Source organism: Trachymyrmex cornetzi, unplaced genomic scaffold (assembly GCF_001594075.2).
Source record: "Trachymyrmex cornetzi isolate Tcor2-1 unplaced genomic scaffold, Tcor1.1 scaffold131, whole genome shotgun sequence".
NCBI lineage: Eukaryota > Metazoa > Arthropoda > Insecta > Hymenoptera > Formicidae > Trachymyrmex > Trachymyrmex cornetzi.
This window is the reverse complement of record NW_017295884.1, coordinates 56,241-68,215: the sequence shown is the minus strand read 5'-3', so window position 1 is coordinate 68,215 and position 11,975 is coordinate 56,241. Positions and strand designations below refer to the sequence as shown.

General features: G+C 38.5%; 2 protein-coding genes across 3 annotated transcripts; one reads left to right on the top strand and one right to left on the bottom strand.

Moving 5' to 3' along the window:
* Positions 1–3,927: 3,927 nt before the first annotated feature.
* calypso (ubiquitin carboxyl-terminal hydrolase calypso) lies at positions 3,928–11,067 on the bottom strand. 2 transcript variants are annotated; one of them, XM_018522449.1, is made up of 8 exons: positions 10,934–11,067; positions 10,589–10,803; positions 9,524–10,290; positions 8,790–8,923; positions 6,051–6,155; positions 5,659–5,975; positions 4,804–4,952; positions 3,928–4,660 (listed from the first exon to the last, which is right to left on the bottom strand). In XM_018522449.1, the coding sequence occupies exons 1-8, from the start codon at positions 10,989–10,991 to the stop codon at positions 4,582–4,584; spliced, it is 1,824 nt and encodes a 607-aa protein (XP_018377951.1). In that variant the 5' UTR covers positions 10,992–11,067; the 3' UTR covers positions 3,928–4,581. The 2 variants fall into 2 exon arrangements, with proteins under 2 accessions (XP_018377951.1, XP_018377952.1); XM_018522450.1 differs by having other exon boundaries at positions 8,790–8,920.
* LOC108770742 (uncharacterized) lies at positions 6,383–8,774 on the top strand. The gene is made up of 2 exons (XM_018522451.1): positions 6,383–6,628; positions 7,472–8,774. Exons 1-2 carry the CDS (start codon positions 6,458–6,460, stop codon positions 8,747–8,749), a joined length of 1,449 nt encoding a protein of 482 aa, XP_018377953.1. The 5' UTR covers positions 6,383–6,457; the 3' UTR covers positions 8,750–8,774.
* Positions 11,068–11,975: the final 908 nt, after the last annotated feature.

Sequence of the window (11,975 nt, the reverse complement as noted above, 5' to 3'; positions counted from 1 at the left end):
TAAAGATATATTTATTTATGATACAAGAACCATTTGATTTAGTAATCTTTTTTTATTGATTAAATGTTTATTTACTGTAAGTAAATGTTCAGTTGGCACTATTTAAATAAATATATATTAAAATTTCGTACATTTTTCCCTCAGTATACATGATTAATTTAATAGTTCAACAAAATGATTTTTTCAGATCTATATTTAGCTAAACTTTTAGATCCTTCAGTAAAACTGTTCTTTCTGTGCACTCTTGGGTTCCGAAGCAAAGTGGAGTTAGGAGTTAAGAGCCGATGCGATACCTTGTAGCGCTATAAGTTATGTTGTAAGACTCCTGTAGGCTAATCGTTCTTCTATTATTACCATTATCGTTAACTAGAGAGCTTTGTCGATTCGGGCAGACGTATCGCGACGAGTTGGGCCGAGCGTAATCGGCGCGATCAGGTGAACGAAGGCACCGCGATCTGTATTAAACGGAGCGTTATCACACGCGAGTTTTCTCCCCCGATTGATGATTGGTCGCGCAACCGGCTATCTCACTACCATCGGATATTCATAATACGATTCATTCCCGCATACGAAGCAGGGATCACTTCTTCCTTTTCCTTCCTTTTATTTTCTCTTCGCATCATCGTGTCACCATCATCGTCATCTTTCTCCTTATTCGCCATCACGTTGGCGATCTCGTGCGGTGGAGCTTCGAGGTGTAGCTTTAATTCGCATTCTCATTTATTTATTCGCCAAAACTCGACCGAACCTTCGTTACCGAACTTATCGATCTTGCACGCCTTCACAGTTGTTGTTAAATATCGGGAACTTTCGGAAGCGACGTCTACCTTGCTCGAAACCTCAGAAATTCAGTTCACCGGTGCGTTCATTCCGAATTCGCTTTTTTTTTTTATTTATTGCCTTTTCCGTCGCATCTCGAGAGCCGCGCCGAAAACCTGGACGAAGCTCCGCGAGTCTGTAGATCCCTTTCTTCTTTTATTCTTCTTCGTTTCCTCGAGCCAAATTCGAATCACACTGGTCAATCCGGACTTGACTTGCGGACGAAAAGTCGCGAGGCAACGTCTCTTCGGTATCTCTCGACACCAGATTTTCTCGCGATCTCTGCGCGACTATTCGTTATTTTCTTTTTTTTTATACTTTTGCTATTCAAACGCTACGGTCGGCGTAGTGGCGAGTGTCTGTATATATGTATATGTAAAGAAAACGAAAATGCATCTGTGTTACAAAACGCCGGACGAGAAACGCTAACTTGGATGTATATGTACATACAATCGCCGCGGAAAGTCCTCTCGGAAGGCGGAATTTAGCGTGTATTGAAGTATTAAGCGAGCCTATAGGTGTATGTAATATATATTTACATAGCGTACTTGCAAGAAATATATATATATATATATACTATGTGCATATATATATATTTTTCAAATTAATGTATTTTTCGATATCATTGAAAAACGAGCTGTAACGCACGTGCAGTGCTCGATTATGCCGTCGCCGATTCGTAGGTGCGAGAGATTGATTGTGTAACAGTGAGAGACCGGTCGAAATCGAAGTCGCGTTATCGGCCCAGATCACCGAGTCCACCGATCGGAACCAAAGTGTGATTTTTCCCGAAAGCGCGAGGGGAGAATGAGGAAAGTAAAATATCTCCGACGATGATGAAACGAAGTCGGCGACGTGAAGAAAGAACCGGCGATACTTTGCTGATCATTGTCCCCCGATCGATCAACCATACGTTTTTACCAATGTGATACGCTAGAGCGATAGAGGCGCGAATCGACGTTAATCCGGGAGCAACCGTAAAGACGGCCCTTAGACGCTTAATATTATTATTCAATTATTTTGTACAATGGCTTTGTTCTTTTTAGCTCAACTTTTTGCACGGTTCGTCTTTCTCCCATTTCTCTTCACATTGGAGAAAAAGGGAGGAAAGATGAACCCTGCAAAAAACTCGACTAAAAAGAACACAGGCCTAAATTATTTATGAACCCTTTAAACAATTCAAAACAAACAGTCTCGGATTCAACATAAATCAATAATAGTTACTTTCCATTTTCACACAAGTGATATCGAATCTAAAGTTATGTGTCACTACTTGTTTACTTCGATGACAAAGTTATATCGCATAACAACATAGTTTATAAACCTCACTAATATGAGTTAACAAGATTCATTGTCAGTAAAACACACGACTTGCAGATTGTACATGAAAAACTTGATTGACTCTAACTTATCACAGAATGAAAAGGGACGGTGCATTCAACTGAGTTATGACGTCACAAATTATTTGAGTTTTGGTAAATGGAAAGCAGCTAATATTGTGCAATATCTCATTCTGCAACAATATTGATCACCTAAGGGCCGCTTAATAGCGAAAAGGCATCTCTATTTATTGTACATTAATCGCCTATATTATACGGCGGAGCGTGCGACGACGACGAGGAGGAAACTGAAGGGGGAGATCGGCGGCGTTTAGGAATCCTCTCTCACACAGGATCTCGTCATTATCTTCTCTTGCCCCCATATATATATTTTTTTTTTTTTCGTTACTTCCCCGGGCGTGAATGTTCCATTTTTTGTATACGGTATGCTTGTAAATTCCGCGGCCGACGTCGAGGCCTTTACAGAAATCCAATTAATATCTACTGAAAGATAATGATTATTTATTTATTTTGAGTACTAAAAGTATCGTTGTTCTCAGTGCTTAATAAGTAATTAATCACTACACCTTCCAGTATTATAATATAATACATTTCTATAAGGAGGGGCTCGACTGAGCGCACAAAGTGCAAACGTAAGATCAACGTTGTTGATTAACACGTTCAGATACGATCATAAATAGCAATAAAATGTTCCGAATCGTCGTCGCTGAGCTCCGATATCCTGTAAAGGACGATGTTTGCCAGCAACATCGCAGTCGCGTCGCTGTAAAATACCGAGAGTGCCTGTTTGTAACGACGAAGTCATGTGCGTTTCTCGACCGCGGTCGGCGAGAGATACGGGGATGCTGCACCGTGTAAATACGTTGTCTTCTATTGTTAACTAACGAGCGCCCGCAATTTCCGCGATCAACGACGAGGTCTCGACACGATTCCGGATTTAACACACTCTCTAAATTCTTCGCAATGGAATCTCACTCTAAAGAGTGAAAACTGAACCAGTCTTGAAAAGGAGTGACTCAATTTTCAATCTTTAAGAGTGACATTTCACTCTTCAGAGTGAGATTCGCTCTAAAAATTTTTGAGAATACATAGATCCAGATGCATACACACAAATACAACACACATATACACACAAACACACGCACACACAGAAATACATCTCGATTATTCGCGCACTTTTGCCTCGCTCGCCTCGAACGATCACGATAATGCGACGCGATCGCGAGAGAGCCGACACGTTACAAACAATTTGTAAATATACAATCGCACCTTTTTGCCAAAAAGCAGTTACGAGGACCGCCGGAGCGTCGGCCGGAGAAGGAACGACACTCTTACCCCCTTTCTGCCCCGCTCCCTTCTTCCCCCTTCCATTTCTACTCTTCTCAATTGTGCCCCCGCGAAATCGTTTCGCGCGCGTTTCGACTACAGTTCCTATGCACTATACTAACGGTAAAGCGACTTAGAGGCGAGGATCGATGACCCGTCGTCCGATTTACGATTTAAAAAAAAAACCAGCCGTAATTCCAACCAATCGAATAAGCTTGGTTCTCCTTTCTCCGGCGCTGCTCGGAGATGTAAGTATTTAGATTCTAAGGGACATATCCACAGCGCGTGTAGTGTACTTGTATATGAATACCGATAAATAAATATTTTCAATGTTTTTGACACAAAGCCCCTCTCCTGGTTCTTTGACTTCCTTTCTTCTCCTCTTCAGTAATTCGGCAAAAAAGAAATGCGATGTTACGCTTTTACAATAAGTTATATGTATATATTTTATACGAAATATGATTCAGAAAAAAGGGACAGAATATATCTCTGAAAAGTAAGCATAAATATCTACTTTAGACAATTAAACACCACACAGCTGATTATACAAAGAATATAAAAAATATATATATGTATACTTTGCCATTGTAAAATAGTTTGTACAGAGTGATAAAAGTAATGATAGCATTCGAGTTGAAATCAGTCCTATGATCGTCTAAAAAATACATTGCTAAAAAACTAGAAATATCGAGCTAACGATAAGTCATTGATTCTGAAAAGATAATATTTAGAAATTATACAGGGCGTTTTTTAGCGTCAATACCGCACAGTAAATTTGAAGCCAGAGAGCAGAAAAAGTCGTATGAATATAGAAAAATCATTTTGAATATTTTAATTTATTTTAACTCGGAGAATAAACGCCCTACGTTCGCGTGACTTTTTTGCTTCTTGTTTCGGACTCTAAATTCACTCTCTGAAGTATTCACGTATATTTTAGATAGAATCGCTCTGTTATAGATACATGGCCTCTTTACATGATTTTGTAAAACTATCACGTGGTTTCTATAGGATGTGTTTCATGGATGCCCGTTATAACAATCCAAATAATTCTTAACAGACGGAATGCCCTAAGCTTTAAAACTACGCTAGTTAAAAATTACTTTCGCTTTTTACATTTTGTTCTACCACGACGTCTGCGTGAGGAATTCTGACGGGTGTCCGATTTTTTCGATGACCTGTAAATGCATTGAAATTCGACTTCAGTAAAATAATTAATTTATGAAATTAAGATAATAAATCAACTTAATAATTACTTTAATCAATTTTTTATGAGAATTCAAAATAATTTAATATTCATCGATCAGACGTGAAAATATACCTGTGTACCCTATTCACCGAAACGGAAGAGTGCTTCTTTAACGTTAGATGTTGCTGGACCAACTCCGCTAGTTTTCCCTGCTGAGCAAGCATCGAGAGGAAGGTGCAAATGAATTCGTCGTAATTGTGCGTTCTCCGGCAATCGTCGATCTGAAAGATTTACACGATTTCTATAGCTCCATAAGAGTAAAGTGCTCGATAATATTACCAATTCATTATTTATATATTTATCATGTTTTAATTAATTTTTAATATTTCAATTAGTTAGTCAAGTCTAATCTTTCAACGATTTCGTTTTATCATGACTGAAGATGATTAACAAAAGAAACAGGGAAGTGTCCCTCTTTTGATGAGCTTTTAATATGTTGTAAAGATGGAAAAAATTTTTAATTAACTTTTTATAAATACATTTTTTTATTAAAGAAAATTTTTTTATCATTATCATAAAGTAGTATCAACTCTTATTAGAAAAAGTTTTTCCATCTTTTATAGTTCGATAATATTCACTTTAAAGGAAACTAACCGATGTTTCATCCCCTAAAAGTACGTGCCTCATTTTATAGTCTAGACTACAATATATTAAAAACTCATCAAAACAGGAGGGACACTCTTTTCTTTGTAAATATAGTCGAAACGTGTCACATATTATTATTTTGAATGAATTTGATATTTTACTTCTTTATTAACCTTATATCTTACACTTATTTATTGATCTTGATTTTATTTTGCTTATCAATTAATTATAGGCATGAATTATGATCTATAATCGTGAGAAATGGGACGGGATATCATGGCTATTAGCTGCAATCTTTGCCGTTAAAAATAGCAAGCGCTTTGTAACACACATAAGACCAACCTTGTACTTGTTTCTTTTGTCGTTCTCGTCCTTCAGGCTGGTCTCGCACACGCTGATCTCGTGCTCCAAATTTTTCAGCAATGCCAAGAGATCCTTGGGCGCGAACGTGTGCGGCTCGAACAATTCCGGATACTTGGAGCACAGTTTGGGATCGATTTTCTCGACTTTCTTCTCCTCCGTGACTGTGTCGCCGTTGCTGGTTTTCACCCTCGCGTGAGGAATTCTGACTTCACCCGATAGGCAGACCTTCTTGTGCAAATGACCACTGTCGGAAACCAATCTTTTCCCGTTTATATTGATATTTCCCAGAGAACGACCTGCGTAGAAGCGAAACATTTCGATGTTAGAAAACCGACGAATATATTTCGTATGAATCGCATAAATCTACCTACTCAAACCCGCCTCGTTCTTCTCGTCACCAGCAACTCTGATTACCACAAACTTCTTGAAGTCCTTCGTCGACGTGGGGCTGCTCTGACCAGAATTCCATCCCCAAGCTAAAAGATACCAAGATATTTAAAAAATCTTGCTCTAGTCATTCGAGGTTCTTGAGGTTAACGCTAATGATCTCAAAATACTTGTTCCTACTTTGCATATATAAAACATTTCCAAAATTCTATTTGAACTAGAAACTAGCAGATGGGCAATTTGTAACAGAGACGGGTCAAGTAACTGTACATGGAAGGTGCGAAACAAAACGTTTCGCAGAGATGCATGACTGTATGTACGCGTGTGAAAAGTACACAGTGTCTTAAGGCAAACGCGCACGAATTGCAGACTGTAACAGTTGCAGTACGGGATGCGGTTCGTATCAGTCCTCCTCGCGTGTAGTCTGATCTGTCCGGTGAGCCCCTCGAAATGTCCGGAACCAAAGAAGCCGCACCTAACGAGTTGTACGATTTTCTACAATTGCGTGAATCTGCCTGGCGGTGGTTACGTGTGGGTTCCAGCGAAGTGTAACGCAGGCTTGGTGAGAACGTTGGCGTTAACAAATAAAACAAACAGAGACCTTCCAATTCTAATGACGCTGTTACTCTGACGAAAAAGTTTTTCTTCATAGAATTATTCATATAATTTTTCAGAACTTTTATAAAAGATCTTCACTAATTATATGGAAATTGCGTCTCGGTGTGATATGAATTAGTTTTTACATATAACGTAACTTATATATAGTAAACGAAAGATGTCATAGACACAAGAAAGATACATAGACACCTCAATAATGGATAATCTTCGTCGCTTTTCAGCAAGACATAGATTGATTGTTTCATCTTTGTTTAATAGTAACAAACAACAAGAATGTAATGATTCATGATGTTATACTGTCTTTTGCTGGAAAGCACCCTTTTTTATCAAAAAACTTTAAATACAGTTATGGTGTGGCAAAGATTATCTGTGACGTTTTATACCTTTGATGCATTACAGTTTAAAAATTACCTATTATTGAGCTAATTTTCCATATAATTAATGTGGCGGAATCCTTCCAAATTTTTCAAAATTTCTATATGTGATTTTTATAACTTTCTAAAAAAATTTCTCAAAATTTTTGTACAAATTAAAATACTTCAGAAATTCTGAGAAAGTATATATTTTTTTTCTAAAATTTTTTATATAAAAGAGAATTCTGAAATATATTGTAATATTTCTCATTCCATTAATTTTTGAAGAAAATTTGTAAAATCTTAAGAAATTTAACGTATTTTTCAGAAAAATCTCCCTAAATTTAAATACGACAAATTCTTAAAAATATTATGAGATATTATGAGCATTTTTTTTTTCATCGAGGTAACAAATGTTTGAAATACGATTTTAGGTATTTCAACCATATTTACGGATGTGTGTGATTCCTGGTGACATCTGGACATGCGATATACTTTCAACCGACTCTCCTGTGACGAAGAAGCATGAGATATCCGAACTAATCAATCCAATGGATACCAGCTATCTAGGATATACGGAGGATCCTTTGGAATTCTCCGAAACGGTTGACTCATCCCATGTGATTGACGACTTTTACGACTCGACGACCGAGACGATGACTGCATATCCCTTGATCGAATTTGAAGAATCGGACAAAACGACGTACAGCGATAAAAGTGTGAGAAACGCATCGTATCACAGTGAAGAGAATTATCTATACAAGTATACGAATAGCCAAGGACAATTATCGTTGTCTCTGATGCAAGAATATAAGGACATCGTGGATAATCACTACAAATGGCTGAATAAATTAATGAGTCGATTGCGTGTCTACAAGGAGCTGTCAGCCGCGATATCAAGTTCTTTGTCGATACCTGTAAGAGACGCTACAACCATAAATCCAACGCAGACCATCACCATCTTTGCGTCTCATAATCAAAGACAGAACATATCGTTGAACTACCTCGTGCAAAGCTATACCGAAGGAACAGAGTTACATAACAGTGATGACGAACCAACTGAGATGATGGGAAGTAACGAACCTCAGATGAATACCGTCGCGACGACGGACAGTACCGTTTCAACGGAGAGTGCTTTGGAGCTGCTAATCGACAGTCTGGACTCTGACAACAACATAATAAGGATTAGCGATAATTTCGGGAACAAACAGTATCTCACGATCAACCAGTACAGAAACATGGCGCATCGATTAACGCCACGAACCGTTAGCGTCGTGACGTGCACGAGGAACGTCCGTCTGCCGAATAAGACCGACTGTTATCGGTACTACACATGTGAGCCAAAAACTGCTACCGTAGTGGAGTATTCCTGTCCGCTGCACACGGCTTTCAACGTGTACTCGCGAATCTGCGACGTCGAAAGTGTGAAAACGTGCGGGAGCAACGTAAAGCTTCCTGTGAACGAAATATTCTTCGAGAATATTCATGCCAATGACAAAAGTACAATATACGAAGAAGAGTCCGAGAAGAGATTGTGTCAAGAACTTGGTAAGATAAAAGATCCCGCTTCGGATTCTCATTACTATATCTGTTACAGTATGCCTGATTCCGAAGGTATCAAATCAATTCGAATGACCTGCCCAAATGCCTTGATATTTTGCCAAAGCAAGAAGGTGTGCACTACTAGACGATTGTGCGACGGATTGCCGTGAAGTAACATTTTCTCTTGTCTTTTCTCTTTTTGTTTTTTACCTTGAGTAGGTGAGTTGAAAGCCGATCCGATTTCCGACGATGTATCTGTACTCGAAGAGCTGTGAGCTGGTGAAGTTTGAATTCGTAACGGCGTGGCGTAATCCAGAGCGCACATCACCACTTTCTCCATTCTGCTGAAATCAAACATAAATCGCTTATAGTGAAACTGCAGCACCGAACAATTTTGTGATGTTGTTATAAATAAATAAAATATATTATATCAGAATATTTTCTAATTGAAAAAAAACTAACAAAGTTTATACTTTCAAATTGTTATATTCTCTCCTACGAGATTCAACACTAGAATCGCCGATTTATTTGTATCGTTAGAATTATTTGCGTTATATTCATATTTTTCCAACATTCTGTATTGTATATTTAGTACAAAAAAAATTGAAATTATAGCAGAAAAATCGATGATTAATTTAAATTTTATCAATACAAATAAGCGAAGACTATATTCGGTCAAAGCGAATGTTGATGCTTAATAATATTTTTAAGACCGACAAATACAGTCAACGTGTAGTTTATTTGAACTGGAAATTGTAAAATTCATGCAAAAATATTATTAAGCATCAACCACCGCTTTAACAGAATGTGACCTTCGCTTATTTGTATTGAATATTTCTCGATTTTCACTTACTTATTCTCAACTTTATCAGTCAAATAAAGTATTGTGGTAAAACTAGAGATAACAGTGTGTTATCTGAATAAAACACTCGATTGTTATTTACGTGGATTCAGTTTTTCCAGATGCGATGCCAGAGACCGATTCATCCATAACCACCGCTGAATCGTTATTTCTTTCAACGTTGATAGTGGGAATTGTGGGCGATTCTTCGATCTCCGTCTTAGGCAATCCATTTTCATCCTCGGTTTTGTTTCTTTTCTCATACTGTTTCTCTTTATCGGGATCAATCTCTTTATGCGAATTCTTCTCGACGTTGCCATCTTGATGACTCAATTTCATCAACTGCTGCAAAGCCTCCAGGACTATCTGTCTGTTGGTCTTCAGCATCGTTAATTTATGCGAAATAGCGAGACGTCTGTCGGGCACGACGGCCATCAGATTGAATCTGATATCTTGCAACTGTTCGCCAGTTGCCATGCCTAAACGATCAGTTATGACGCGTCTAAACTGCTCCGTCCATTCTTCATGTTCCTTCCACGGTCCATGATCCATGGGATAGGGTTTCAAGCCATCCAGCTCAAACAGCCTACCATTTATCGGTACGTAGCTGACAAAATGGAAAGCCTCGCCTGTGAATCTACCTGTGGAAACACCAGTGTTCTTGTCTTGTCGTCTCTTTGCCTGAGGCATTGCATGCGAGTTGTGTGCACAGGCTAGTTCTGGCGTATTGCCAATCGCCCAACCCTTGTTCTCTGGACACATGCCGGAGGTATGCATCTTCAATCGTGACAGAGTCGTGCCTAGGTGGATATTTGGGCAATTTAACAGCACTGAGAGCAGTGCGTGAGTGGCACAGCTGTTGGGGACAACCTATGATAATTATATAACATTGTATTATAAGGATATATCTTTTACATACACTAGGTTGTCAATAAAGTTCTGAATCACTCTTCAGTTTTTATACACAAAGGATGATTCAACGATTGAGCAAGTTGGAGTAACTTATCACGAGTTCTTCAAGTCTAAGGATCTAAATGGTCTCTATTTTAAGGAATAATGTCATTATTTTCGAATAAATTAGGTATGTCAAAACCAAAGGATGAATCAGAACGTTTTTGACAATCTAGTAGTAGAAGCTCTGTCATAGTAAAAGCTATGTGTGCTAGACCTGCTGGGCAAAGAAGATATTGTTAACAATCTCCTCGTCCTTGACAAAGCTCTCATCCTGTTCCACGACTTTTCGCCTAGATCGTCGTTCCTCAATCCACCGAAATAAGAAGATGAAGCCATAGACTGGGCCTTCCAGAGACTTTTGCAGATCATAGATCTCCTCTACTTGAACGCCCTTCACACCAAAGTCTTCCAGGAGCAACGTAAACAGACCTGAAAGACGTGGAATATGTTAGTTTTGATGCTACGAATTTAGGTACAGCGTAAAGTACTTTCTAAACTCCGGACATCAGATTTCCATTAACAAACGATTGATGGACACATTTCAAAGTTAACAACATACCTGGATCACTTTCTAGTTCTAGCCAACCCTCCGTCAATCGATTAATGTCAACGGGCATTTTTTCGTCAACTGTCAGACGAAAAATAGCAGAAAACTCCACAAATTCATCGCACTCTGACAACCAGAGGCGCCATGTTCGGTTAAGCAGTCACGTGACATCATCACGTGACGGAACACAACAAGCTGCGTTTCTATGAATCTTTTTAGAGATCGATAGCAAAGAAAAACCTGAGACTCCTGGGGGTCGATTCTGTATCTTCACACAAGATGAAAATTACAAAAGTGAGCAAATTTACTAGGCGTTGGCCAATGAAATTATCAGTATTCTAGTAAATTCGCTCACTTTTGAATTTTCATCTCATTTCAAAATACAGAATCGATTCCCTGAGAGAGGACATGTCAGCTCAAAACCTGTAACCGTAAAATGTTGCCGCGCACTATTGCCCCCTGACAAAGTGGATGTAAACTACATAGCTCTGAGGATAATACGTCCACTTTTCTGAGAGTAATACGTCCACTTTTCAACTCCAGATGATAAATCAATACTTGGTTCATATAAACGTGCTACATATAGGCTGGTATTCATAGTCAGATCTTATATTCAAGATCATCTTAAGTACAGTCTTAAGAAGTCACCAATCAGAGGGCTGCATTAGCGTCTTAAGGGGATGCTAAACCGATTACCCAACTCAATCAAGGTCGATAGTACAGACTTTTTTAATTCCAATTTCGATAATAGTGGCGACATCTTTGATTTAGTTTTTACATTATATTATATAATATATATCATTCCGTCTTACTCAAACCAGAGAGGAACCTTCTGCTCAAACGCATACGTCTGTTCTTATCTAACATATGCCAGCACCATCTATCGCAAGACCGCGCAACTACTGCTACACGGAATTTCGGCTCTGTTGACAGTCCAAGTCTTCGCAAAACATCTGTATACACGTATTTTCTATTCGGTGGAAATATTTCTTTTCTAGACTTTCAATCTTAGTTCTACAAATTCGGTATCGTTCGTTTCAATAATGTGACCTCA